This window comes from Cladosporium halotolerans, assembly GCF_011745625.1.
Source record: "Cladosporium halotolerans strain TM138-S3 chromosome Unknown Sca16, whole genome shotgun sequence".
NCBI lineage: Eukaryota > Fungi > Ascomycota > Dothideomycetes > Cladosporiales > Cladosporiaceae > Cladosporium > Cladosporium halotolerans.
Window position 1 is genome coordinate 521,343 of NW_027191467.1, and position 25,586 is coordinate 546,928.

The following is a 25,586-nucleotide window of genomic DNA, read 5'->3' on the forward strand; positions in this document are numbered from 1 at the left end:
CGTCTTCTGCTTCCGCTGAAGGTGCCGCATGCGCTCTCAGCCTGTTAGGTTTTGCTGACCAGATGACAAGCATCGTGCAGCTCGCTTAAGGACAGACTGGTCCCGGGCTGCATCTAGGAACGCCGCTCTTTGACGTTCCGGCGGCGCGATGGCTTCTTTTGAAACGATCATGGCACAAGCCCCACACATTCGCTTGCATCTCTGTACGCGCCACGTGTGGGACTAGATTCTCCGGTGCGACTACCTTAATCTCAAAGCTGCCACACAACCTGTGCAATTGACTGCTCTCATCACGGAATGCGGAAGACCGGAGCGGCGATGTGTATGAGCTTGATAACAGCAGCAAGCCAGAGCCTTGGAGGGACAATGCCGAGAGCCGCTGAGATTGTAGTGGAATAGAATGCATGTGGCATCTTATAATGCGGCTCCCGCACGCTCGGACTGGGGAGGACGGTGGCATCGTGCGCAAGACTGACCTGCGGCCGTCAAACACTCGTTATGATTTCTCTTCTCTGGCTGGTTGCCCTACTGGGTGCGACTGTCAACGGACAGGCCTACACCGATCCCAAATATGGCATCAAGTTCTGGGAGGTCGATGGCGGCGCTCAGGCCGGAACAAACGGGTTCAAGATGGGATTTGCCTTGCCCGCGGCATCACAGACCCAATACCAAGACGAATACATTGGCCACATGGTCGGTGGTCTGTCGAGCGGCAAGGGCTGGGCAGGCTTGTCTCACACTTCTTCGATGCTCAACAGTCTGCTCCTTGCCTTTTGGCCGAACAATGCAGAAGTTGTTGGCTCTTTCAGACACATAACGTAAGTTCATCCATTGTGCAGCGACGATTCAACTCTAAATTACGCTTGCAGTGGCTATGTCGCGCCCGATATCTATACGGGAAACGCCACTTATAGGATCATCTCTCAATCCGTCAACAGCACGCATTTCGAAGTGATCTATCGTTGCCAAAGATGCTGGGTTTGGGATCAGAATGGCGTTTCTGGCTCATCCATTCCGCCCACCGATGCGGGCGCCCCCTTGGTCTTCGCTTGGGCCAAGCACACGGCATTGCCCGCGACTCCATCTGATCCTAACTCGTCACTCGACCAACACGGTTATCAGAACATTGCTTTCCCGCCTGTGGCAAGCATGCGTAATTCGGCGTACTCCACCTGGATCAGTGCGGGTCCGACTTCTACTACTCGTACATCCACCAGTACAACTCCCACGTCTACATCGAAGACTACCTCGGCTTGTGCGGCAACTCAGACTGCAGGAACTGATACTTATGATTACGTCGTGGCTGGCGCTGGTGCTGGAGGCATTCCCATCGCCGCCAAGCTTGCTGAGAGCGGCAAGAAGGTTCTTCTGCTCGAGAAGGGACCGCCATCTTCCGGTCGCTGGGGCGGAAGCATCAAGCCAACCTGGCTGTCGGGCACAAATCTTACCCGATTTGACGTCCCGGGTCTCTGCAACCAGATCTGGGTTGACTCTAACGGCATCGCATGCAAAGACGCCTCTTCGATGGCAGGTTGTGTTCTTGGTGGAGGTACCGCAGTCAACGCTGGCCTTTGGTGGAAGCCCAATCCAGCAGACTTCGATCAGAACTTCCCCTCAGGCTGGAGGTCGGGTGAGATGAACGGCGCGATCAACAGGGTATTCTCAAAGATCCCAGGCACGTATGTGCCTTCCAAAGACGGCAAGACCTACTTGAGGCAAGGCTTCAATACCCTCGCTTCTGCACTGGGAGCAGCCGGCTGGAGCAGTGTTGATGCCAATGCGCAGCCCGCGAGCAAGAATAAGGCCTACTCGCAGACGCCCTACATGTTCTCTAATGGAGAGAGAGGTGGTCCGATGGCTACGTATCTGGTCGAAGCCTCCAAGCGAAGCAACTTCAAGATGCTCACAAACACCGCCGTCAAGCGGGTCTTGCGCACAGGCGGCAAGGCCACTGGCGTTGAGCTCGAGGCGCAGACCGCAGACGGAAAATGTGGCACCGTCAATCTTGCCACCAATGGCCGCGTTATTCTGTCCGCTGGCGTGTTCGGTACTTCGAAAATTCTCATGCGCTCTGGCATTGGCCCGACGGACCAGCTCAACGTCGTCAAAAACAGTGCTGATGGCGCGAACATGATTGCTCAGTCGTCGTGGCTCAACCTCCCGGTTGGTCAGAACTTGGATGATCACACCAACACCGACGTCGTGATCGACAACAAGGATGCCGTCTTCTATGATTTCTACGAAGCGTACACCAACCCCATCCCGTCCGACAAAAGCGCATATCTGAATCAACGCTCTGGCATCCTAGCTCAAGCCGCACCCAACATCGGTCCGGTCTTCTGGGAAATCATCACCGGCTCCGATGGCAGCCAAAGGCAGCTTCAGTGGACAGCTCGCGTGGAGGGAGGTCACGACATCACTGCCAACACATCCATGGTACTCTCGCAGTATTTGGGACGTGGCAAGAAGTCAAGAGGTCGCATGACTATCAACGCCGACCTCAGTATGACTGTTTCCGACTTGCCCTTCGTCAAGGATGCTGGTGACGTCGCTGCAATCGTTCAAGGCATTAAGAACTTGAAGGAGGTAATCGCAAAGAACTCGAAGCTGACCATGAAATACCCAACGGCAACTGAGTCGGTTGAAGACTTCGTCAAGAACTACCCGAACACAGTGAGTGCTCGCACCGCTAACCACTGGGTCGGTACTGCGAAGATGGGCACAGACAGCGGCTTGACCGGCGGCACGAGTGTGGTTGATACCAACACGAAGGTTTATGGTACCGACAATGTAAGTCAATTTGGTAACAGCGTTCTGACAGTCACTAACGCTCGCAGATCTTCGTTGTGGATGCATCGGTGTTCCCGGGAATGGTGACTACGAACCCATCTGCTTTAATTGTAGCTGTTGCCGAAAGGGCTTGGGAACGCATCATGGCTCTTTAATCTGGCGAGTGCTCAGTCGGTATTTGCTACACATGAATTTACGCTTGATAAGATTGATTGTAATCTCCTTCTCATGTCCCTGGGCGCATCTCGGAGCCGCATCCATTTTCTGTCGGCAGCATGTTCAAGCCCGCCGTGCCATTTCTGGCTTGGCTCCATTGAGATGCCGCGAATCATGAAACTATGGACCAGTCATATGCTTGGCCCACCATCATTGGTTCACGCCGTTCCCAAAAGGGATTGTGTTTGGGAAACTGGTGTAGCGAGTATATTGTTACGACCCGTGATCATCGATGGGGCTCTGTGATTGCAAGTGCGGTCCGGCGCTCCGTCCGTCTCAGTCTACCGGGCGATCGCCTTCCGTCACTCCTATATGAATGCTTTTCCGACGGATAATCCAAAAGTGTTTAGAATATTAGGGCATTTGGCTGGATGATGAACGCCTTGCGTTTGTTGCGACTGCTGACCCTGGTTGTGCAGCCTTGCCCTACTCCACGGTCGATCGCTTTCCGGTCGAATTTACTTCGGACCGTTTGAAGATAAAGGATGTTGCGAATAACTATAGCTGAGGCTCATAGATCTTATATGAGGCGAGCTGGTTCCATAATCTTGGATGTGTTGCATCCGCATCTCCCAACCTTCTGGCAAGAAGCAAGCTGATCCAAATGCGTGCCCTCACCACGTCTCTCGCCGCCCTTGGCGTGCTTGTTCAGTATCTGCCCGAAGTCTCTGCTCATGGATTCGTCAACCTTATCAAGGCCGGTGGCAAGTTCTACCCTGGATGGGATCTGAACTACTACTACCAGAGCAACCCGCCCGCTGTTGCTGGTTGGTCAACAACCGCTCTCGACTCTGGATTTGTAAGTCTTGTTCCAGCTACATTTTTGATCAACAAACGCTGATCGATCTCTTAGGTCTCGCCCGACAGCTACCAGGGCCCCGACATCATCTGCCACAAATCCGGAAAGGCAGGCAAGGCCCACATTCCAGTCGTAGCCGGCCAGACTGTTCAACTTTACTGGAACACCTGGCCGCCGGGCCATCAAGGCCCAGTCATCGACTACCTCGCCGCTTGCGCCAACAACAACTGCACCACAACTGACAAGACCACTCTCAAATTCGCGAAGATCGCCGAAGCTGGCCTGCGTCGTGGCCCTCCGCCAGGCTACTGGGGCGAGGACGAGTTCGTCGCCAACAACAACTCCTGGGTCATCACCATCCCGTCGTCCCTGAAGGCCGGCGCCTATGTCCTTCGCCACGAGATGATCGCCCTACACGGCGCAAGGAGCGACAACGGCGCGCAGAACTACCCCCAGTGCGTTAACCTCATGGTCAGCGGTGGTGGCTCCAAGACTGTCAGTGGCGCCAGCCCAACGACCTTCTACAAGAGGACCGATCCGGGTGTTCTTATCGATATCTACAATAATGTCAAGGCCACCTACACGATTCCAGGGCCGCCCGTGCAGACCTTCTAGGATGTATAGGGCCGTTTTGGGAACTGGGCGATCTCGGCAGTGACGGATTATGTTTTAGGACGGAGATTGCCTGCCGATGACATGGACGGATCGTTAGCATAGGAGTTTAATCTCATTCGTACATTACGAGAGCCATCAATTGGAGGAATTTTTACGATTTGCAAAGGTCCTAGCACAGGAACTTCAGAGCCCCCTGTCCGTTCTGGAAGCATTTACCAGTCGTAAAGCCCATCAGAGTGTAAGAACTTGGAAGCCTCGCCGTCACGCTCGCCTGTAACAATGTTCATCAATCCCTTCACGGCCACGTCTGTAGGCTTCGCCCCGTTTTCTTCGGTGTTTGCTTTGCCCAGGTTGCTGACGGTGAAGCCGGGGCAGACAGTGAAGAACTTGACGTTATCGTCCTTGAACTCCCAGACGAGTTGAGCAGTGATAATAGACAGGGCAGTCTTGCTCGCACGGTAAGGCAGAGCCGGAATTGCCGTGACCCAAGACGTATGGTCGAGCTTCGTCGCAACAGAACCCATGCCTGATGAGACGTTAATGACGCGCGCCGTCGTGTTGGACTTCTTCAAAAGATCTCCGAGCGCTTGTGTCAAGAACCAGACGCTTGTGGCATTGTTGTTGAAAGACTGTGTCATATTTTCGCGCGTCGGCTCTTCAAGTGCGATGGCAGCGTTGTTGATCAGGACGTCGAGGCGTCCGTAAGTGGCCTCGACATGCTTCGCAGCCGCGGCTATGCTTGCGTCGTCTGTCTGGTCCAGCTGCAGCATTTCGCAGGTGCCATTATACCCACGAGATTGAAGGTCTTTGACGGCAGCTTCGCCCTTATCGACGATCTGGAGCACACGAAGACGTGAAAGCCTCCTTTCTCCATCAACTGAGAAGACCATTCGAAGCCGATGCCACTGTTCGCTGTATATCATCAGCCTATCTGGACCTCGGACGTACTCTTATAATTGCACTAACCGCCAGTGATCATCACCAAAGTCTTATCGGTGGCCATTGTATCGATCTTGGTGTGACGTTGTGTCTGATAGATGAGCTCGGGAAAACAATTTGTATTGAATCGAAAAGTGATGGAACAATCTTGTAATTCTTGAATCAAGATGGGACGATGCAGTGTAATATACCCCGGTGAGAGCATCACAACAGAAGGAATGTCTCGAAGGATGCGTGGAACTTGATTGGTCACCTCAACAGTGCTTTGCGCATGTAAGCATAGCTTAAGTCCGACATCCGTGGGATTATCCATGGGCCGTGTGTCAGCTCTATCTTCAGAAACCCTTTCGACCACAGAGTTGATGCCACGCCAATGATCGGCCAGGTAGTCACCGAATTGCGCATCTTGCCTTCACGCCTCCCTATTATGTTCGACCGATCCTTGAAACCGACCTTGAAAATGTTCCGCAGACTTTTACTCTGTGCGGAGTTCCACACGCAGCGCGAATGAATCAGAATCTCTGCTGTCAAATTCTTAAGTGTGCGTAACGATTCATTCATTATGAGGGCTATCCAAACATATATCACAACCAAGTCCCAAGGTTGACTGCACATTAGTCAGCACAGTCCAGAGCATCCATCACGGGCTTTCGGGGAATACTTACCGTGCACTGCCTTCACCTGCGTGTAGGCAGAAAGAGCGTACTGGCCAAGCTCCCGGCCAATACCACTCTGCTTGTAGCCACCGAAGGGAATACCAAAATGGCTGTCTTGCGAGCTGTTGATCTGCCGCTGCATTAGAGCGGGGCTGCCCATTTTCAGATGTCGTTGGCTCACTTACCCAGACCATGCCGGCTTGGATCTCGCCGGCAACACGGTGCCCGCGGACGATATCCTTGGTGAAGACAGCAGCGCCAAGGCCGTACTCGGTGTCATTGGCCTTCTCAATAACCTCGTCTTCCGAGCTGAAAGACTGCACCACTACGAAAGGACCAAAGACTTCTTCCCGCACAGCTTTCATGTCGTTGCGGACGTCGGCGAAGATAGTAGGGTCAACGAAGTAGCCTTGCTTGTGAGAGACTTCGCCACCGAGAACCAACCGTGCTCCCTCAGACTTTGCGGAGTCGACGTAGCTCATGATCTTCTCTTGTTGAGTCTTGCTGATCTGCGGGCCGTGGGTCACATTGCTGTCGAACTGGCTTCCGATGGTGGTGTTGTCCTTTGTGTACTTCTTGAACTCCTCAAGGAACTTCTCGTAGACGGAGTCCTGGACGTAGATCCTGGAGGTTGAAGTACACACTTGGCCGGCCATGGCTGGGAGAGTGTCAGTACGCTTGCGAGCTTCGACCTAGGTAGCTTAATCGTACCCATGATGCCAACGTGAGACCACTTCACGGCCTGATCCATATCAGCGTCTTCGAACACCAGAAGCGGGCTCTTGCCGCCAGTCTCAAGCGTGATGTTCTTCATGTTGACGGCTGCCGACTTCATGATGTTACGGCCAGTCACGGTGCTGCCCGTGAAAGCGATCTTGTCGACCTTGGGGTGACTGGCAAGGACAGCACCAGCGGTCTTGCCGTAGCCGGAGACTACATTGACAACGCCAGGCGGGAAGCCAGCCTCCTTTATGAGACCGGCCAGGTAGAGGGCTGACAATGGGGTCTGCTCGGCCGACTTGAGTACGACTGTGTTGCCACATGCCAGGGCAGGGCCGAGTTTCCAAGCAGCCATCTGAAGAGCGCTTGTCAGCACAATCCTGGCGAGGACATTGCTCGAATGCTTACCATAACCGGGAAGTTCCAGGGAATGATCTGTCCGCACACGCCTGAGAAAATGTTAGCTGTTTCTGCTTGCAAAAGGCATGCTCAATGCACCATACCCAGAGGCTCATGCTTCGTGTAGGCAAGCTTCGCGTTGCCAACATCAATCGTCTGGCCGTAGATCTTGTCTGCCCAGCCAGCGTAGTAACGGAAAACGGAGATAGTCTCTGCGACGTCTTCTCCAAGCACAACTTCATACGGCTTGCCATTGTCCCAAGCATCAATGGTGGCCAGAATCTGTTCATCACGCTTGCAAAGGTCTCCGAGCTTCCAAAGGAGCACGCCGCGCTCCTGGGGCGTCAGATTCCGCCATTCGGAGCCGGTCTTGAAAGCAGCTCGGGCTGCTGCAACGGCGGCGTCGACGTCCTTCTCGCTGGCCGCATGCACCTTTGCGATGACAGACTCGTCGTACGGGTTGACGGTCTCGATTGTATCTCCAGAGGTCGCAGCCACGAATTCGTTGTTGATAAAGAGGCCTAAGACGAATCAGTCTGCTGTGCTTCTCCGGCGGTATACTGCTTAGGGGAGCTACCAGTTGGCTGCGAATACTTGGTGCCGTTCGGCGCTGTGAGCTCGAGAGTTTCAGCCATATTTGTGAATATACGCAGCTCTTATCACTGTTTCGTATCAAGAGATTAAGGAATGGGTAGATTACAAGGGCTTTGGGGACGTTGATGCAGTGGTAATGATGCGTCGTCAAGCTATATGAAGACAGACCTGGCGTCGATACCTTACCGTAGCTTCGATACCGAGGCCATCTTGCTGCGTGTCAGAGTGCCCACCAACTTGCCTAAGGCAGGTTGATAGTGGCGTGTCGAAGCGGGGTCATGCCATGATACGGCGGAGCCAGGACACGAACCCTAGTCGTGATGACCTGCAGGGTAGTCAAGTCCCGGCCGAAGGATTTGGGCGGCAGTCTTGCCTTGTAAGGTATGGGCGGAACATGACAAAAGCTTATCGCGTTGCAATGCACGTGAAGAAGACGCGTGAATCGCTCTCTCTCTAGGTACTTTGTTTGAGGACAAGGGCCTTATCGCTTACACTCTCCTATCGTGGATGTGGAGAAGTGGGCTTTGCGTGGTGGCTGTCGAGGGTGGGTTCGGACTCCGCGGGCCCCGACCATCAGGTTGCTACGCGTATTGTGACAACCAAATTCTGTCATAGAGCATCGGTGTCGAAAGTGAAATGGCAATCTACATTGATCATCGAATCGATGCGCTGACTGCCGTGGCTACGAGTTAGGCCTTTGAGAATCCATGATCTCGCATGCTGGCACATTGTCGGTTATCTTCTGATGACGGGATTAAAGAGAGCCGTTGTGAGAGAACAAGACGCTGTAATCATAGCAAAGCGATGTTGATGCTTTCAGGCACTGGTTTTGAATATTTCATGCTCGAGCTCCTGCTAGAACGGGAACTCGCCCTCAGCCTGCTCCTCAAGCACACCGCTATCCGTCTGCAACTGATGCTGCTCGTCCAGATAAGGCAATAGAAGATGATCCCAGTGCACCCTTCCCTTGTAGACCGAGACATCCTCATCCCAAGCTCGAATTGCCTCTGCCAAGCGCCCTGGAACATGAGGTTCTCTGGCAATCGTGGTCATCGGCTCGAAGTAAGTACGGATCGTGAACATCAGCGCTCCTGATCGGGGAAGCCGGCGAAGGGTCTGTCTCTCGGAACGGAAGTGGATTTCTTCGACTGTCAGACCTTTGGAGTTGGCGCTCTCCCATGCTGTGAAAAAAGTTAGCAACTGATGTATCGTAGTCCGACTAGTGCTTGAAAACTCACAGGCGACTTCTTCGCCCTTCTGGTCACCCATGCGGTGCGACCAATGCAGACCATCATCGAGTTGGACGAAAAACTACAATGATCAGCTTTGATTCTCGTCATTGCAACAAGTTGATGCATCTCACATTGTTCCTCGTAACAGGCTTCTCCGGGGTCATGCTGTTGAAGAAGCGATTCATGGACTTTTGGAGTTTTGTTCCATAGTGCGGCACTTTGGCTTCAAAATGCAGAGTATCCAGAGACATGCCGAACTTCTCCCTAAGACGCCAGAATCCAGGAAGACAGACTGCTCCCGCATTGAGGTGGTATTCACCGTCTACAGAGGGTGGCTTATGTCAGCATTGATACGTTCTGTCCAGAATGGTTGACGACCTACCATCGCGCTTGACCATCAGGACGAGATCATCTTGGACTAGACGGGCGGAAGTAGCCAATGCCTCCTTCGGGCTTTCTGGAGACGTGTTAGGCTTGGTAATGACTAAGTGACGCGCTCGCACACACCTGCAGGAAACCTGAGCTTCTCCCCAGTGACCGTATTATGCAATGTCCCATTGCTCAGCTGGAAGACGCGGGGATAGCGATGAGTGAGATACTGCGTCAACTCCTCCAGCATCTCAAAGCAAGCGTCCCTCGTAACAGCATCGTCGACATATTGAACATGAGCATCTATGTCTTTCTCGAGCTCGGACACTTTCAGGTCGTGGTACCGAACGTAATTCGAATCGAGCTCGATCCAATTGTTCCAGTCGAGCTTCCGGATGCCCATGGTGATGTGATTCTTTCCATGGCGGAATGGGCGGTAGACTTGAGGCTTCGAGGCATCTAGGTCGAAATCTTTGAGCGGAGCTGGCAAAGGTGTTTTGAATTGCGGTGGTAAACTCGTTAGCACTGATGGAAGTTAGCAACTTGATCTGCTGCTTTTGGTAGCGAAGGCCCGCAAATTACCTATCTTGGGCTCCTTTCGAGCCTTCCCCAACAAATATAATGCCAAATTTGCTGCGATGCTGAAAAGAATGAAAAATGTAATTGGTATCGTAGCTGTAGAAAGCTGCAGCCTCTCAGCGAACGATGAATCCATGACCGCAGTGAACTCCGGTGCGACGCTGAAATTGTTGACAAGGCTTGCTCAGAATGGGTAAGGATTCAAAACAATGATAGCCAGATCTTCCCTTGGATTTAAACTTCGATTTCATCTGACGATATCAGTACAACAAAAATGGTCGTCAGCCTTGCCGGTTGCGACAGTCCCACGCGAGGCTACGCGGGGTCTGGAGTCTCGCTCAGAGGGGAAAGAATGTCGGCACCCATCTTATCAAGCTCTAATCTACAAGTGCCGGAAACTAAGCATGGGCGGGCGGTTCGGGCTAGTAGTGTGGGTTTCTAGACGACCGATTTCCGCTTTGCTCCAGCAGGCAAGTCGGGAGGCCAAACTCCACACGGCAGCTTCGGCTCGCTGGCGTCCCCGCTGAACGAACGCCCTCAATGCTGCCAACCAGATAGGGACGTCTGCAGAAAGTCGCGATGGGGATCTCGGTAGATTGGACATAATTGGCTCAGCTTCTATTATTCTGATGCTTGGTCTAGGCTTTTAGCCGTGCTCAGAGACTTGGCTTCGCACGCTCTGTAATCTTCTTTGCCCATTGTGATAGGCTTCATTCGAGCGCTCTCCCTGCCATGTTCACCTCCATTGCTGGGTGTTCCTCCCACCCCTTGTACACTTGTGCCCTATCTTTCCTTTGGTTATTATCATTACACATCAAGGTCAGTGGCGACAACGGCTCGCCACCTAAGCCAAGGACCTCTGGAGAACGACCATGCCCCAATCTTCTGCCATTTGCGAACAACATCAATGCGGCTCTCGTCGGCAGCACATCGGCCGATAGAAGGGCGATAAGAGCAAGATGTTCTGTTTCCATGCAGTCTATCGTCAGAAGATGACGTCGTGGGAGTCAGTTCCTCGAATCAAGGCCATGGATGCCACGTGACCGAGCGTAAGCTCTTACAGGGCGTGCAGATGCTTTTGAAGCATCCCATCTGCGTCACTGGCGAAGGCAAGCGCACAGCGATACTTCAGTCCAGTCCTAGCAAGATCAGAGCACGAGCGTCCCTTGCGCCAAGTTTTGGAAAGTCTCCGTCCACGAGAGCTGCTGATCAGACTGCCACAGCTGGTCCAAGGCTTGTCGAATGGCTAACACTGATTCAAAACCAAGACCATGCTGGACCGCATCAAGCCTTTCCGAGACGTTTCGTCTGCGGATTGGATCCAACGCATGCGCTCCGGCAACGTATAGCGGGAACAACGTGCAGTTGTGTGCTTTGGAGTCAATCTCCATGCTCGTGATACAAGCCAAACACGCGTGCACGTATTGCTGAACGAGAACGTGCGATGCTGGGAGGCAACATACTGCTCGGTAAAGGAAAATCTTTGCGGCGTACTGGAAGGCACGACAGAGAGCTTGAGAGTAGACAGCTGCTTTTTGAGAGCCCTCGTCGTCATATGGATCTTTCATGTCTGGGGCCGTGAAATCCTTCGAGGAGGTGTAAGCTGGATGAAGGGCATGCTCGAAGTAGTCCACCCTGTTGGTGATGGGCGCATCTGCTTGTTTAACATCCTGCGCGTAGTGTGCCAGTTCCGTCATCACGCCGAACACTGATGCAAACGTCACCGAGCCATGCCGAGCAGTATCCCACCAGACAGGCCCGGCTTCGATGTCGCCCCAGACGACGTGAGAAAAGCTGGGTCTGCTGCCCCTCAGTATGGCATTGAGGACATCGGTAGTCGCGAATTCGGAAAGAAGCATGCTGGTCTCTTGGTTGACCTCCTTGAACACAGATTCAAACCCGCCAAGACTGTTGACAATGGCGACAACTCCAGCATGGTGTGACTGCGTGGAAGCATAAGGCTGCAGGCAGTCGACAAATCCGTCTGAATGGTAGAGAAGCAGAACAGCCAGTAGCAACGCCTGCAACGCAGATCTGGGAACACTGTTGTCGACTAGACAGCTCCGAATGCCAGCCAGGCACTGGACACGCCTGTTGATCAGAGCTTGGTTTGATCCTGCTCGATTGTTCATGGCACGATGGGCTTCGGCAAATATGCATGCCGCCTGGAGGACTGGTTGTGACTGCATAGCGGCAGACATCGGTGGCTGACATGGCTGATCTGAGGTCGACAGGAGAGGCCATAATCGTCCACGAAAGTAGTCAAGCGCCTTCTTCTCGGTCACGGCAAGTGGCGTTTGGAACGAGAGAGCCCCGACCGTAGGGGACGGTACTTGAGTGGTTCGGCTCCGCCGTGCGTCCCAGCGCAATAGAACTTTGTCATAGCAGCATTCCGAATTCGATGCCAGGCATCTTCGACACGCGGGTTTCTGAAGGTCGCATTTGACCCGTCGTTGCTTGCAGGCCCAGCAAGAGCCTTCGACCGTCCGCTGGCGCTTGGGCGGGTGGTCGGGGAGAGGCGACGACATGTGTTCCCACGGGCGCCCTCATGTGGGCGATTTGTTAAGCATCGACAAGACCCATGACTTTGGCGATGCGAGGTCACGGTATTGCGTGGGAAGACGGGGATCTGGACTTCCGGGCCACTTGGGCGGCTCGCGAGCCCTCAGGGCATTCTTTTAGCGCGGGGTTTTGGCGTCTTGGCCGGGTCTGTCGCGCTCCGGGGAGTCCGCGGAACGCGTGGACATGAAGAAGAACGCCTGACATTTCACGTGATGAGCAGGACGGCATGCCGACTGAAACTCGATAGGTGGTGTTCGAGATCGTGGCTCTCAAGGCGCGCTCAGCTTTTGTGTTGTGAGCATCCATCGGTCTCGGAGGGCCTCAGGTAATCGAAGCAACACTTCAGGGCTTCGTACCCCAACCCTAACCCTGCGTACCCTACTCAAGTCTTGTTTGACAACTCTACACCAACCTTCTACACATTGCTGCATACCAGGGGTGATTAAAGGGCATTTGAGATATTCCTCAATGGTCTCGGCGTTGTTAAGTCTCATCTCGCGGCCTCTGTCGGTGACACACGGCCCATGACATGCCAAATTCCGCTGAGCACGATTACATCGAAGTGGAAGCCCACCTTCTGTTGCGTGTTTTGCTCCCCATTTGCAGTTCACTCCGGGTTGCGCATTGTACTGACCATTTGGATGGCCTGCATACAACGCCGGCGTCCTTCATGGAATCTAAGCTCAGACGCTTTCGCCGATACTTCAAGTAGCGGCTCCGAAGAAACTAGATCCCCGGAAGCTAATGTAGACCGCCCTCCGGACCACACAATGTTACCCATCGAGAGCTCAGCTCTGTCGAAGCACTTCTGCCCAATTGAGATGTACCATGGAGCCTGACAGTAATCCTGGTTGGTCAGAAGGCAGGACGAGCTGAGAACGGACTCAGCTGGACGCTTTGTGTAATCTTACACTCACAAGCTATATAGGTCAACGGTCGTGCATCAGCAGCCCCGCAAGTCCGATCCGTGTGCTTCTCAACAGTGCATGCGTATTATTACATTACTTCTGCCTATCAGCTACGTGGCGGTCACTCTACTCTTGATCACTGATCCCTCATACATGAACTACCGCGATGGGCTCGGTTGGCACCAGGTTTCCTACTCCAGCGGTTTCAATAACCAAGCATCCCGCTACCTTACCCAGAAGCCCAATCGATGATGACATCGACAAAGAACGCGTCGCCGCTGCCGTGCTTCCTCAGCTTCTCGATCTGACCGCGGCTGATTTGACCGACAATGCCATTTGGCGGGACTCCTTGGCCCTGACCGGAACCTTTCGAACGTTCTTCAGCAGAGAGCTTGTCGCGAATACGTGGAGGCATCTCTGCAAGAAGAGCACGATACAGGAGCTCTCCATCACTGCTGGGTCTGCGCAAATCCTCCGCTTTGGTCCCGAGGCTTGCTGGCTGCAAGCGTCCTTCTCCTTCAGAACGCAGGGCACTTTCCCTTCGGTCTGTTCTGGAACCTTGGGGCTAGTGCCTCATGGGTACTCGTGGAAGATATGGCTGATCACTACTATCCTTGAGCAGCCGCTCGGATTCCCGGACGTCGACAAACTGGAACCAGGGCCCGCAGATACCGATCATCCAGGCTGCCTTGACTGCATCGTCATTGGTGCCGGGTTGGCCGGTCTTGATCTTGCCGGTCGATTGAAGTCCATGGGCCTCTCGTACATGGTGCTCGAAAAATCTGTCGAGGTTGGCGACGTCTGGTCGAAAAACCGCTATGATTCAGTGAAGATGCACACTTCTCGGGACTACAATCAGCTTCCCGGCCTCCCCAAGACCTTCACCAAAGAAGACTACCCATACTACCTGGGCAGCGAAGATCTCGCAAGGGGCTTCAAAAGCTACGTGAAGACTTTCGGCATAAATGTGACGACCAGCACAAGAGTCGACGCTGCGACATACGATGCCGCTTCCAAGACTTGGACGATAAGCGCCGAACGCGAAGGCACTGCACTACAAATGAGCGCTCGACATCTGGTGCTCGCGACGGGAAGCATGGGTACACGTCCAGTCACTCCCAGCTACATGAATCACGGCAAGTACCAAGGACACGCCATGCATTCCATCTGCTGGAAGAACGCAAAGCCCTGGAAAGGCAAGAGAGGCGTGGTGATCGGCTCCGCCAATTCAGCCCACGACATCATCGCCGACATGGTGAGCGAGGGATTCACGTCTGTCACTTTGGTCCAGCGCAGCAAAACCTGGGTCCTCCCGGCCTCTACCTTCGGCGCCCTGGTCGATCCCGTATTCAACCCAGACACGCCGTCGGAAGTCTCCGACCGCATCCTCCTCGGCAACCCCTTACCGATCCAACGTCTGATCGCGATGGAGGGCATTCGCGCGTGCGCAGATAAGATACCCGAGTACTTCGAGCGTTTGGAAGCCCAAGGCTTCAAGACTGAACGCTATGGTGATTTGTGGGGCATACTGTGCGATCGAGAGGGTGGACACTTCTTCGACGTGGGGTCCGGTGAACTCATCGCCGAGGGCAAAGTCAAAGTCAAGAGCAACGCCTTGCCCTTAGCGTACACGGAGAGCGGACTCTCTTTCGAGGATGGAACCGAGCTCGATGCAGATGTGATCGTCTTTGCAACTGGCTACAAGGGCGACATGAAAGAGAATGCGAAGCGTATCCTCGGTGAGGAGGTGGGAGAAAACCTGGAGGAGTTCTGGCAGTGTGATCAAGAGGGCGAGATCCGCGGCGCGTGGCGGGACACAGGTCGTAGGTTGCGCTGCGTCGTCTTTCAGTTTGCTACACCACAGGACTAATGCACCTCACAGATCCTGCACTCTGGTACACGGGTCATGGCTATGCTCACGCTCGTTACTATTCACGATTTCTCGCTATGCGCATCAAAGCTGACGTTGAAGGACGGCCTATCCCTCAGTGGTCTGGATCATGCTAAGCGATGTCACACCGGCGCGAAGATGCGAATGGGCTGTGAAAGACTTGGAGAGCATGGCACAGGGATCAATTTTAAAGCCATTTCTGTCGCTACGCTATTCATGCTGATCATTTCGTCCGTTCTAAGGTTGTCAATGGACGTTCGTGTCTCTCTCCCAGGTCGTTCTCGACGGTCAGAGGCGTTGCTCTATTGATGACTCCTCGCATCCCAAAAGCAAAAAGAAATCAAAAAGAAAATTGCAAAACCTAGTCAAAGCCACAGCCATGTCGAAGCCACAACCATAGCAATAGCAAAAGAAGAAGAGAAGGAAAGAAACCCAAAACCAGCACCAGAACCAAAACCAAAAGCCAAGCCGTGATTCGTTCGCTCCAATTGATCCGTCCGATGCATGGGTATTATGGACGTTCGTTGTGTTCCTTCCAAAACCGCGCCCGAAAGAGAGAAGTGTTCTCGAATCCAGAAGAACGCGCGCCGGCCAGGAGAAACGTTGGCCATGAACCACTGCCGTGAGCAAGGTCCTCTCCAAAAATAGGGCACACCTCTCGGATCAAGGCCAGACAGGCCAAAACAAGAGAGCGAGCCATTAACCATCGCCATGAGCGAGGTGTCTCGAAGTAAGAGGCACAGATCTCGTATCAAAGCCACACGCGCCGAAAGAAGAGCTAGACACGAGGGCACGAACTCCAGAATGCATTGTCGTAATCTTTGTTCAACTCGCTATTATCTCACTTGGGGCTGTTCTACTGCTGCTGTTGCTGCTGACCCAACGCGTGGACCCACTGCGCCCAGTGCTCAGAAATGGATGGCGCTGCCTGAGCATGTGGAGCCTGAGCCTGTTGAGCCTGAGCCTGAGGCTGCTGAGGCTGAGCGTATGGCTGCTGAGATTGAGCGTATGACTGCAAAGATTGAGCGTATGACTGCTGAGGTTGAGCGTATGACTGCTGAGGTTGAGCGTATGACTGCTGAGGTTGAGCGTATGGCTGCGAAGGCTGGGAAAACTGTTGCGGCATTGGAGCATACGGTTGATAACCCTGCTGAGCAGGCTGCTGGAAGGCCTGGTGGGCCTGTTGGTACTGTTGGCTCTGCGGGTACATCGCCTGCTGTTGAACAAAAGCGGCTGGCCAAGCGCCCTGAGACTGAGCTGGAGGCGGGACCGCAAATTGATGAGGGGCCATTTGAGGCTGGCCCGCGAAGCCGGGAGCCTGTTGCTGGTGCTGATGATTGCTGTTGAATCCTCCGCGGCCGTAACCCTGCCAGTCACCTCTGCCGCGACCTCCACCACCTCTGCCACGACCTCCATCACCTCTGCCACGGCCTCCATCACCCCTGGCGCGGCCTCCGTCGCCACGAGTACGGCCACGGCCACGATCCATGCCTGTGTCACCGGCATTGCCGCCACGTGTAGGAGGGCCACGCATGCGCTGCGGTTGAGTCATATCGGCCGGACGCTTGAGGGGTGTGTAACCGTCATCGTCGTCATCCTCGTCGTATTTGAGCACCGAGGGGACATTTCCCTGGGGACGGTCGTGCGCCGCATCGGCGCCTGGCGCTCCGCGCGGGTACATTTGGCCACCACGACCATGGCCGCGACCACCACGGCGGCCACGACCACCATTGCCGCCCTGACCGTTGGGCTGATGAGCGCCGTGGTCGGACTCCCTGCGACCGCCACGGACGAAAGTGTCACGGCTGAGAGCTCCACGTCCGGCCCTCTTGCTCTCCTTGTTCTTGCGCTTGTACTCCGCCTCGATCTCGTCATCAGAGAAGTCAATGTCGTCTCCATGGGCTTCTTCATCGTGGATGTTTGATGCGTCGGTGCCCTTGGACTGGATTTGCGAGGTAAAGACAAACTTGGCGTGTTCGTTGACGTAGTGAACGCTCGAGCCAACGTCAAGCCCATATCCCTTGATCTCTTCTGGACTCTGGAAGCCCACGACGTAATGGGGCTGCTCAATCTTGCCTATGGCGTCGTGAATTACACCAATGACTTGGCGTTGGTCGTTGCAAAGGACCGATTCGACCTCCATGACCTTCTCTCTGCCGCTCTCATTCGCAATGATCAGAGCGTTGTTTTCGACGATACTGTCGATCTTACCCAAAAGTGTAATCTTCGTGTCAGGCCTGATATTGACGTCGGGCTTTTCGAACGACGGCACCTGCTCGTTCTGGGTGCGAGGCTGTTGGTTGGCATTCTTTCCGTCGTCATGATTTTCTTCCATGAGCATCCTGCTGAGTACCTCCGGGTCCGTAGGATCAATGTCGTCGTCACTGTCGTCACTCTCTTCATCGCTGCTAGAATCGTCGCTAGAGGACTCTTCTGGGGACGAATCAAGCTCAAACTCCGCATTGGGGTCATCTTTCAGAGCCTTGGCAGCGGCAGCGAACTCAGCTTGCGCAGACTCGTCCGACTGATCCGTCTTGACCTCGCTGGTCGTGTGTGTCTGGGTGTTGGGGACCTCGTGATCAAGAGTGCAATCCGAATCCACTGGGGCGCCTGCATTTTGGTCCAATTCAGAAGTCTCTTGGACCATGCGACTGGAAGGCTCATCAATGCCCTCAACCTTGTCTTTGCTCTCGTCGACAAGGTCATCATCAGCAGCGTCCGCCATCTGAGCGGTCAGCTTGTCAGCGGGGTGGGTGCCGGCAACAGCTGGCTTCGTATCGGCCTCCTCATGCTCGCCAGGCGCCGCTAGCGGAAGTGTACCTGCACCTTCGGAAGCTACCGTATAGAAATCCTCGTCATCGTATTCCTCGTCTTGGTCTACCTTGATGCCAGAGGTGGTGGGTTCGGTGGTCATGGGCAGTACTGCGGCGCTGCCAACCTGGTGCTCCACAGCCGAAGGCTTGCTATTGCTCTCAGCCTGTTTGGTGTTCGTGCCGTAGATGTCGTCCCAGGCCTCGTCTTCATCAGCCATCTCTTCCCTCACCTCTTCAGTCGTCGCGAGACCGCCTGGCTCGACGGTTGACTTTTTGGCGGGGCGATATTGGTCGGGATCGGTCATTTCGGTCTCGGCGACCTGCTTGCTCTGGTCGATGCTCATGTCCATGCTGAATAGATGGCACGTGCCAATGGTACGGTCGCTTGGTATAATGTGTCCTATCCTGCTGGGACCGCGCTGCCTTTCTCTCTTGCCTCTCCTTCACTCACTCGGGCCCCAAACAACGCGGGAAAGTGACGTTATGCTTACCCTGTTGAGCTCTGTGCGGTGGTGTTCTCGCAGGTTGAAGTCGAGAGTCGTGTGTGCGCACCTGGCGGTTGTTTGTCGCGAGGTGGAGTTGGGTATGGGTAGGAGGAAGTGAGCGGTTGTGTGTTTGTGTGCAGTGAGTGAGCTTGAGCGGCGTCGCGATGCGCGCGCAACTTTTCTCTTTGCGCAAGCTTCGAAAAATGTTAAAGTTTACCCCGCAAAAGCCTAAACAATCACACTCGCGCAACCTGTGGCTTGCGCCTCGCGCGTTGCCGCGCCGCGCGCCCTCGCCCAGGCTCCGGATAAATGCATCAGTGCCAGGTATATTAGAACGATCGAGCGCGCGAGTGTCTGTGTACCGGCCACGCGACATGCCTCCCACCACGAGCACCAAATCATCCGCTTCAAAGCGCGGTGCGAACTCGACAGCGACAGTCCAAAGAACAAAGTCTGATTCCCCTGAAACATGCTCGCACCAGGATCAAAAGCTAACGCGCCACAGAGCCCAGCGAGGAGAATTCGAGCTCTCTGCCATTGTTGCTTTCTATGTCTTCCTCGTAAGCCATGTCATTGCGGCGTTCTATAGCCCGATCCAGGACTGCGATGAAGTCTTCAACTTCTGGGAGCCGACTCATTATCTGAACCACAACTATGGCTTCCAAACCTGGGAGTATTCTCCGGTCTACGCTATTCGCAGCTGGGCATACACAGGGCTGCACGCGTCTATCACTGCGCTCAGTACGCTCATCCCGGGCATGGATCTTCCGCTGGGGCACAAGGCCCAGTTCTACCTCTTGCGTGGCGTATTAGCAGCGGCTTGCGCGAGCTGCGAAACCCGTCTCTTCACCAAAATCAGTCAGGTGCTCAATCCGAGAGTAGCAATCCTCTACCTGATGATCACTGCCACATCTCCCGGCTTCTTCCATGCCAGTATAGCCTATCTGCCATCAAGCTTCGCCATGTACTTTGTCATGCTGAGCACCGCGGCCTTCATGGATTGGCGGGGCGGTATCCGTACGGCTCAGGGGATCTTTTGGATGGCTGTAGGCGCCTTCATGGGATGGCCCTTCGCTGCAGCCATGATCACACCGTTCGCCGTTGAAGAGGCGCTGCTCGGAGCTCTGACTGAATGGGAAGATCGAATTGAACTCCTCTTCCGCCTCATGAAAGCAGCCGCATGCTGTCTGCCGCTGGTAGTAGCTCAGATTGCCGTGGATATGTTCTTCTACAGGAAGGTCGTTTTCGTCCCTGTCAACATTATTCTCTACAACATCTTTGGCTCGAATGGACCCGACCTCTACGGCGTCGAGCCATGGCATTTCTATATTCGGAATTTGGTCCTCAACTTCCATGTTTGGGCAGTGCTGGCCATGTTGAGTCTACCTCTTCTCCTGGCCCAGCATCTCCTGCGCGCTAAAGCTGCAACAAAAGCGAGCTCCCTGCGCGGCGTCGTCTTCCTCGCCCCTTTCTATCTCTGGCTTGCTATCTTTACTTTGCAGCCTCACAAGGAGGAGCGCTTCATGTATCCCGCATACCCGGCGTTGGCTCTCAATGCAGCGGTTGCATTTCACATAATCCTCGCCAACTTGGGCTCAACGGACCCCAAAGACCTCATCAGCAAGATCCCAGTGCACCTGCGCCTTCTCGGAATACTCAGCTTTGTTTTTGTCAGCCTTGCACTGAGCGCTTTCCGTACAATCGGGACCATAACCGCTTATGGAGCGCCGCTTGAAGTATATTCGCGCCTGCACACCCCCGGTATGGTCAATGAGGGTGACACTCTCTGCCTCGGCAAAGAATGGTACCGCTTCCCTTCGCACTACCTTCTACCCAAAGGTGTGCATGCGAAGTTCATCAAGAGCGAGTTTGCTGGGCTTCTGCCTGGAGAATTCGCAGAGAGCGCTGGCACATTTGCTGGTACCTGGAAGATACCCTCTGGTATGAACGATGAGAACCGGGAGGATTTGGGCAAGTACACTGATCTTGACCGTTGCGACTTCCTCGTGGACAGCAATCTACCTAGCACTGTTCCCACGCCATTGGAACCGAACTACATCGCAGACGAGCGAAATTGGGAGACGGTAGAGTGTCTGCCATTTCTTGACGCCACGTCGTCGGGCCTGCTCGGCAGACTGGGTTGGATTCCCAGCTCATCTCTGATTCCGGCCGAACACCGTCGTGTCTGGGGCGATTACTGTCTCTTGAAGCGCGTGAAGAGGTCTGATCCTCAAGTCATGTGATGCGGTTCTTGTGGACTTCATAGCTGCAGATCCTTTCCGCTTTCGGTATTCAAAACCGACAAGCTCCCCACGATGAGGGGCCTCCGCATCTTCTTATCGCTACTGCAATCGATGGAAATATTGCGCCTATCTAGGTATGCAGGCAATATGTCGTGCGCGGAAAAGACACAAATGCGCATATCCCCCTTGATCTAGTTCTATCTCTGTATAAGAATCTCTGTTAACACCCTTTCGCTCGCCGTTCTTATCGGCTCAGTATTGAAACTACATTCGTTATGAAGGCCACAGCTGCATGGATACGACAATATTGTGATGTCAGCCACGTGGAAGACCTTGGAAAGATGATGGGTGCTGACAGGATCGTGAACGTCGTTGACAGTCAACATGTGGATCCTGCCCGCCTAATCATGTACGGCTCCGTGGTCTTGATAACAATTGTGTATCTGGCTACCAAACAGCTACGCAACAAGATAACAAGTGTAACTCTCACTTCACGGCCGCGGTCACCGGATCCCGAGAAGCCTACAGACGTCGCAGACTATGCCGCGTCACGCATGAAGCCTGCCGAAAGACCGCCAGGGAGTCAGTATCTCGGCTTACCGTCCAACTGTCTTGACCATACTGATATATGTATAGCCTGGGAACCGAGTGACTTCAAAAGGCCGACGGCGCCACCACATCCTGACCTCTCAGCCGCGAACATTAGCCCGCTACCCTATCGGCCCTTCCGCCACGGTCCGAAATACAACATCAACCTAGGTTTACGCAGCATGAACTGGGACGACTGGATCCAGCTTGACAACGACTACATGCGGTTCCACGACGATAAAGCAAAACGCATAGTAGAGCGGGGCTCGAAATGCATCAAGACCGACCCCGACCCCAAGGTCTACGACGCAACGTTGGAGCTCCTGGAAGAGCTCACAAACTACCTGACCGAGCGCTATCCGAGCATGTTCAAGCGCACCGACGTAGGCCTTGACAACATCCTCACGGGCGAAAGCTTTGATACTCGCAGCGACCATCTCACCGTAAACGGTAACAAGGAAAGCCCGATGCAGCTCTGCGCTCGCCTCGTACAAGACGACCTGGCCATCATGTTCGAGAAGGAAGACGGCCAGTACTACCTTCTCGCAGGTGCGATCCTGCTCGCCGGCTTCTGGCGCCTGGAAGACAAGTTTGGCATGGTGCTGTCCGACATCCACACTTCAGGCGACGTGCCGGGCTTCAAGGAGAAGCTGGAGAAGGGGATGAAAAGCTTCTTTCGACGCGTGAAGCCTGAGGCGCCGGTCCTGCGGAACAACTACTTCATTCAAGTCGACGATGAGCTAGGCTGGTCACCTTCTATTGGGTCTGAAGACTCGGATGGAATTGGTTGGTTCACAGCGGAGAAGAACAAGGCGATCGAGCATCATCATTTCCGCTCTGAGAGGCAGTCATTGCGGCGGTTGCCTCGTAGCGGTGGAGTTGTGTTTACGATTCGCACGTACTTCCACCCGATACATGAGATCTGCAAGGAGCAGTACGTGCCTGGTAGATTGGCGAGTGCGGTACGGAGCTGGGGTGACGATGTTGCGAAGTATAAGGGCAGAGAGAGGTACGGGGACGTTTTACTTGAGTACTTGGATAAGATGCATGATGAGCAGGTGGCTAACGGGCTGGATATTGAGAAGGAGGATGAGGTGAGGAGTTACCCATGGTGAGCTGGGATTAGCCAAAATCACAATCGAATCGTGCAATCGTTGAACGGGAGATGATAGCCATCTGCGAAGAAGGAATGGACCATATGTTTCAAACAGAGTACTCGTGTTGAATAGCAGATAGCGGCTTTTGCTGAACGTGGTGGTGGAGCTCATTATTGATTGGTAAGGTACTGCAGCTTCGATGAGCTTTCAACCACCTCAATATGACAGCTTATGGTGACCCCGGGTTCACTGGTACGATGCGCGTCTGATGTCGTCAAAGGTAATGTTTCCTCAGACCATCATCGCCTGTGCGATCAGGTGAGGCGCTTACGATATTACCCCGCCGTTTGAAAGGACCTTCTAAAAGTATGCCCAGGAAGCCTGACCAAAGAGCTGAAAACGGCAGCAATGCGTTACTGGGGGTTTGCAAAGTCTAATCGGAGTATTCAGATCGTCTCACGACGTCCCCAAGCCTTCGCTAGGATGGAAAGACGAGTTTCTGTATTGGACATCCTACTCGAAACACCAGGATTGTAGTATCCAAATCATTGACCGTCATAAGAATCCATTATGGGCTCTGAACTCATCCCCCTACACAATGATGGCATTTTCAAGAACCTTCCGACCTTCTCGCCGGAGATCCAAGGGCTCACCGCAATAGTGACTGGCGCAAATGGCATTTCCGGCTTCGCCACGCTGCGAGTCCTGCTGCAGAGTCCTCATCGATGGAGGAAAGTCTGGGCTCTGAGCCGCAGCCCTCCGCCGCCTGAGATGATGGCCTTGTTGACGCTGGAGCAGCGCCAAAGAGTGGAATATTTGGCGATCAATTTCCTGGAGAAGCCTGAGAAGATCGGACAGATTCTGAAGGACAACGGTGTCACTGCCAACGCTATCTTCTTTTACTCGTACTTTCAGCCGAAGTCGGAGGAGAAGGGCGTTCAACTGGGACCTAATGCCCGAGAGCCGTGTGACGTGAACAGTGAGTTTCTCTGTTAGTCTTTGTTGCGACTGCAACGCCTGACTTTGACGATCTCGCCTCAGTTGAACTCATCAGCAACTTTCTCGATGCACTCCCTTTAGCCAACATCCAGCCCGCACGCTTTCTCCTGCAAACCGGAGCAAAGAACTACAACGTCAGTAGCCTAAGCATCAGTGCCATGATGGCCTCATACTGATCCTCCACAGGTCCACCAAGGCCCCGCCAGAACCCCCTACGTCGAAAGCGACCCCCGCAACAACCTTGAGCCCAACTTCTACTATCCACAAGAAGACAAGCTCTTCGCCTATTGCAAGGAACACCCGGGCACAGGCTGGAACGTCATCTGCCCAGCCTGGATCATCGGCGTTGTCAGCAACGGCGCGATGAACGTATTCCCCCCGCTCGCCGTCTACGCCGCCGTGCAAGCCCACAAGGGCGAGGCGCTCCACTTCCCAGGCGACTACGGCGCCTACCTCTTCACCTTCGAGCACAGCACAGCCATGCTGACGGGATACTTGAGCGAGTGGGCTGTTCTGGAGGACAAGTGCCAAAACCAGAAGTTTAATGCCAGCGACGGTTGTCCGCTGCCGCACAATCGGCTGTGGCCGGAGCTGGCGCGGTGGTATGGCTGCGCGGGCTCGACGGGGCCGGAGCTGGACGCGAGCAAGATCACCACGGTTGACGCGGGCGATGTGCCAACGCCACTGGGGTATGGGCCGTCGTACAAGACGCGGTTCGCGTGGACTCTGTGCGAGTGGGCTAAGAAGAGCGAGAACCATGATGTTTGGAAGAAGATCATGAGCGAGCATGGGTTGATGCAGGACCCGTTCGAGGACGTCGAGGGAAGCTTTTTCTATGGTGACTTGGTGGCTTGGGGATTGGGTGTGCAGCTGAGTATGAACAAGGCCAGGTACTTTGGGTTCACCGGGCACGTCGACACGCTGGAGAGTATCTTCTGGACGTACGGCGAATTGAGCAAGATGAAGTTGCTACCTCCGCTGAAAGTGGCGAAGGCAAGCCCTCTGATTTGAGAGCCTACTGCATAGAGGAAACGTCGGCAGATTGTGAAAAGGTTTAATCTGGATATTAATCGTGTATGCCATCAAGTGTCAATGACGGTCAATCGCTACCTTCAGAGCCGAGAAGCTGTATTTTGCCTCAAAAGTCGTCGCTCTTCGCCGCTTTCGTAATGTCAAACTGCTCACCGTGGACATCCTCAATCAGCGCCTGCGACGCTTGCCTCGCGTACAAGTCCTCCCCTATCAAACCCTGTGCTGCAGCGGGGTCAGAGACAGGCATGCCGTAGTCCGGTGGAAAGGTAGTCTTGAAAGGAATACCAGGCTTGAGATATAGGATGAGGCGATAAGCGGTGTTTCCGTTCAGATAGTAGCGGTGTAATCGTTTCGTGCGGATGAAGCCCAGGTTCTCGTAGATTCGGAGGGATGGAATGTTGTCGACTTCTGTTTCGAGGGCGATCTGAAGGAGGATTAGCAAGCGAGAAGATGGATGAGAACCTGAAAATCCCTTACCTCATCGGCATCCTCGGCTATCATCTTCTCGACGGCCGTCTTGACTAACGAGGTAGCGATGCCGTGGCCGCGGTAGTCTTTTCGTGTGGCCAGCATTGCGATGTAACCACGCATGGGTCCACCTCGGTGAGGCTCGAGCTTGCAGACGATTACACCGATCAGGTTATCTTTCTGATCAAGGGCCTTTGAATCGTTAGCAAAAGCCATCAAATCAAGCATACGGAAACGAGACAGACCATGAAACACAAATGGCCCCATTGGTACAGGAAATATCTATAAACATAGATACTGTATGGCTCGGACAGATCGTTCGAGATCAGCTGCCGAATCGCCGGCAGGAAAGGCGACTCCTTCTCTGCGCCATACGAGACATAACGAAGCTTTGGGCAGGGTTTCTTCGGCGGTGCTTGTCCTCCTGCAGCCGCAGACGAGGCGTTGTCGCTCATAAGGGCTGATGCGCGTGCCTTGCCGTGTATGCGAGGTCCGGACGTAGCATGGAGACAGTGCCGCTAGTCTCGATCCTCGGCTGTTGAAGTGTCGTTCAAGATAATGGAATAACTCGACAGCACGTGAGAGCCCCTCA

General features: G+C 54.1%; 12 protein-coding genes across 12 annotated transcripts; 6 read left to right on the forward strand and 6 right to left on the reverse strand.

Moving 5' to 3' along the window:
• Positions 1-498: 498 nt before the first annotated feature.
• Positions 499-3,002, forward strand: WHR41_04909 (uncharacterized protein; the record flags this gene model as incomplete). The annotated part of the gene is made up of 3 exons (XM_069373515.1): positions 499-818; positions 870-2,790; positions 2,838-3,002. 3 exons carry the CDS (start codon positions 499-501, stop codon positions 2,943-2,945), a joined length of 2,349 nt encoding a protein of 782 aa, XP_069229099.1. The 3' UTR covers positions 2,946-3,002.
• Positions 3,003-3,610: 608 nt separating this feature from the next.
• Positions 3,611-4,575, forward strand: WHR41_04910 (uncharacterized protein; the record flags this gene model as incomplete). Its single annotated transcript, XM_069373516.1, has 2 exons — positions 3,611-3,805; positions 3,860-4,575. The coding sequence occupies 2 exons, from the start codon at positions 3,611-3,613 to the stop codon at positions 4,418-4,420; spliced, it is 756 nt and encodes a 251-aa protein (XP_069229219.1). The 3' UTR covers positions 4,421-4,575.
• A 57-nt stretch (positions 4,576-4,632) lies between these two features.
• On the reverse strand, positions 4,633-5,423 carry WHR41_04911 (uncharacterized protein; the record flags this gene model as incomplete). The annotated part of the gene is made up of 3 exons (XM_069373517.1): positions 4,633-5,153; positions 5,210-5,332; positions 5,387-5,423. 3 exons carry the CDS (start codon positions 5,421-5,423, stop codon positions 4,633-4,635), a joined length of 681 nt encoding a protein of 226 aa, XP_069229220.1.
• Positions 5,424-5,943: 520 nt separating this feature from the next.
• On the reverse strand, positions 5,944-7,769 carry WHR41_04912 (uncharacterized protein; the record flags this gene model as incomplete). The annotated part of the gene is made up of 7 exons (XM_069373518.1): positions 5,944-5,966; positions 6,025-6,145; positions 6,201-6,673; positions 6,727-7,090; positions 7,144-7,184; positions 7,239-7,655; positions 7,712-7,769. 7 exons carry the CDS (start codon positions 7,767-7,769, stop codon positions 5,944-5,946), a joined length of 1,497 nt encoding a protein of 498 aa, XP_069229221.1.
• Positions 7,770-8,498: 729 nt separating this feature from the next.
• WHR41_04913 (uncharacterized protein) lies at positions 8,499-10,150 on the reverse strand. Its single transcript, XM_069373519.1, has 6 exons — positions 9,912-10,150; positions 9,468-9,854; positions 9,343-9,417; positions 9,092-9,282; positions 8,967-9,039; positions 8,499-8,909 (listed from the first exon to the last, which is right to left on the reverse strand). The coding sequence occupies exons 1-6, from the start codon at positions 10,042-10,044 to the stop codon at positions 8,584-8,586; spliced, it is 1,185 nt and encodes a 394-aa protein (XP_069229222.1). The 5' UTR covers positions 10,045-10,150; the 3' UTR covers positions 8,499-8,583.
• Positions 10,151-11,056: 906 nt separating this feature from the next.
• Positions 11,057-12,436, reverse strand: WHR41_04914 (uncharacterized protein; the record flags this gene model as incomplete). The annotated part of the gene is made up of 1 exon (XM_069373520.1): positions 11,057-12,436. The coding sequence occupies one exon, from the start codon at positions 12,434-12,436 to the stop codon at positions 11,057-11,059; it is 1,380 nt and encodes a 459-aa protein (XP_069229223.1).
• A 1,108-nt stretch (positions 12,437-13,544) lies between these two features.
• WHR41_04915 (uncharacterized protein) lies at positions 13,545-15,670 on the forward strand (the record flags this gene model as incomplete). The annotated part of the gene is made up of 2 exons (XM_069373521.1): positions 13,545-15,201; positions 15,261-15,670. The coding sequence occupies 2 exons, from the start codon at positions 13,545-13,547 to the stop codon at positions 15,383-15,385; spliced, it is 1,782 nt and encodes a 593-aa protein (XP_069229224.1). The 3' UTR covers positions 15,386-15,670.
• A 455-nt stretch (positions 15,671-16,125) lies between these two features.
• WHR41_04916 (uncharacterized protein) lies at positions 16,126-18,432 on the reverse strand (the record flags this gene model as incomplete). The annotated part of the gene is made up of 1 exon (XM_069373522.1): positions 16,126-18,432. One exon carries the CDS (start codon positions 18,430-18,432, stop codon positions 16,126-16,128), a length of 2,307 nt encoding a protein of 768 aa, XP_069229225.1.
• A 468-nt stretch (positions 18,433-18,900) lies between these two features.
• WHR41_04917 (uncharacterized protein) lies at positions 18,901-20,810 on the forward strand (the record flags this gene model as incomplete). Its single annotated transcript, XM_069373523.1, has 2 exons — positions 18,901-19,018; positions 19,073-20,810. Exons 1-2 carry the CDS (start codon positions 18,942-18,944, stop codon positions 20,808-20,810), a joined length of 1,815 nt encoding a protein of 604 aa, XP_069229226.1. The 5' UTR covers positions 18,901-18,941.
• A 275-nt stretch (positions 20,811-21,085) lies between these two features.
• WHR41_04918 (uncharacterized protein) lies at positions 21,086-22,733 on the forward strand (the record flags this gene model as incomplete). Its single annotated transcript, XM_069373524.1, has 2 exons — positions 21,086-21,392; positions 21,447-22,733. The coding sequence occupies 2 exons, from the start codon at positions 21,086-21,088 to the stop codon at positions 22,511-22,513; spliced, it is 1,374 nt and encodes a 457-aa protein (XP_069229217.1). The 3' UTR covers positions 22,514-22,733.
• Positions 22,734-22,877: 144 nt separating this feature from the next.
• On the forward strand, positions 22,878-24,603 carry WHR41_04919 (uncharacterized protein). Its single transcript, XM_069373525.1, has 3 exons — positions 22,878-23,474; positions 23,537-23,628; positions 23,681-24,603. Exons 1-3 carry the CDS (start codon positions 23,066-23,068, stop codon positions 24,503-24,505), a joined length of 1,326 nt encoding a protein of 441 aa, XP_069229218.1. The 5' UTR covers positions 22,878-23,065; the 3' UTR covers positions 24,506-24,603.
• Positions 24,533-25,563, reverse strand: WHR41_04920 (uncharacterized protein). Its single transcript, XM_069373526.1, has 3 exons — positions 25,240-25,563; positions 25,004-25,186; positions 24,533-24,950 (listed from the first exon to the last, which is right to left on the reverse strand). Exons 1-3 carry the CDS (start codon positions 25,447-25,449, stop codon positions 24,633-24,635), a joined length of 711 nt encoding a protein of 236 aa, XP_069229121.1. The 5' UTR covers positions 25,450-25,563; the 3' UTR covers positions 24,533-24,632.
• Positions 25,564-25,586: the final 23 nt, after the last annotated feature.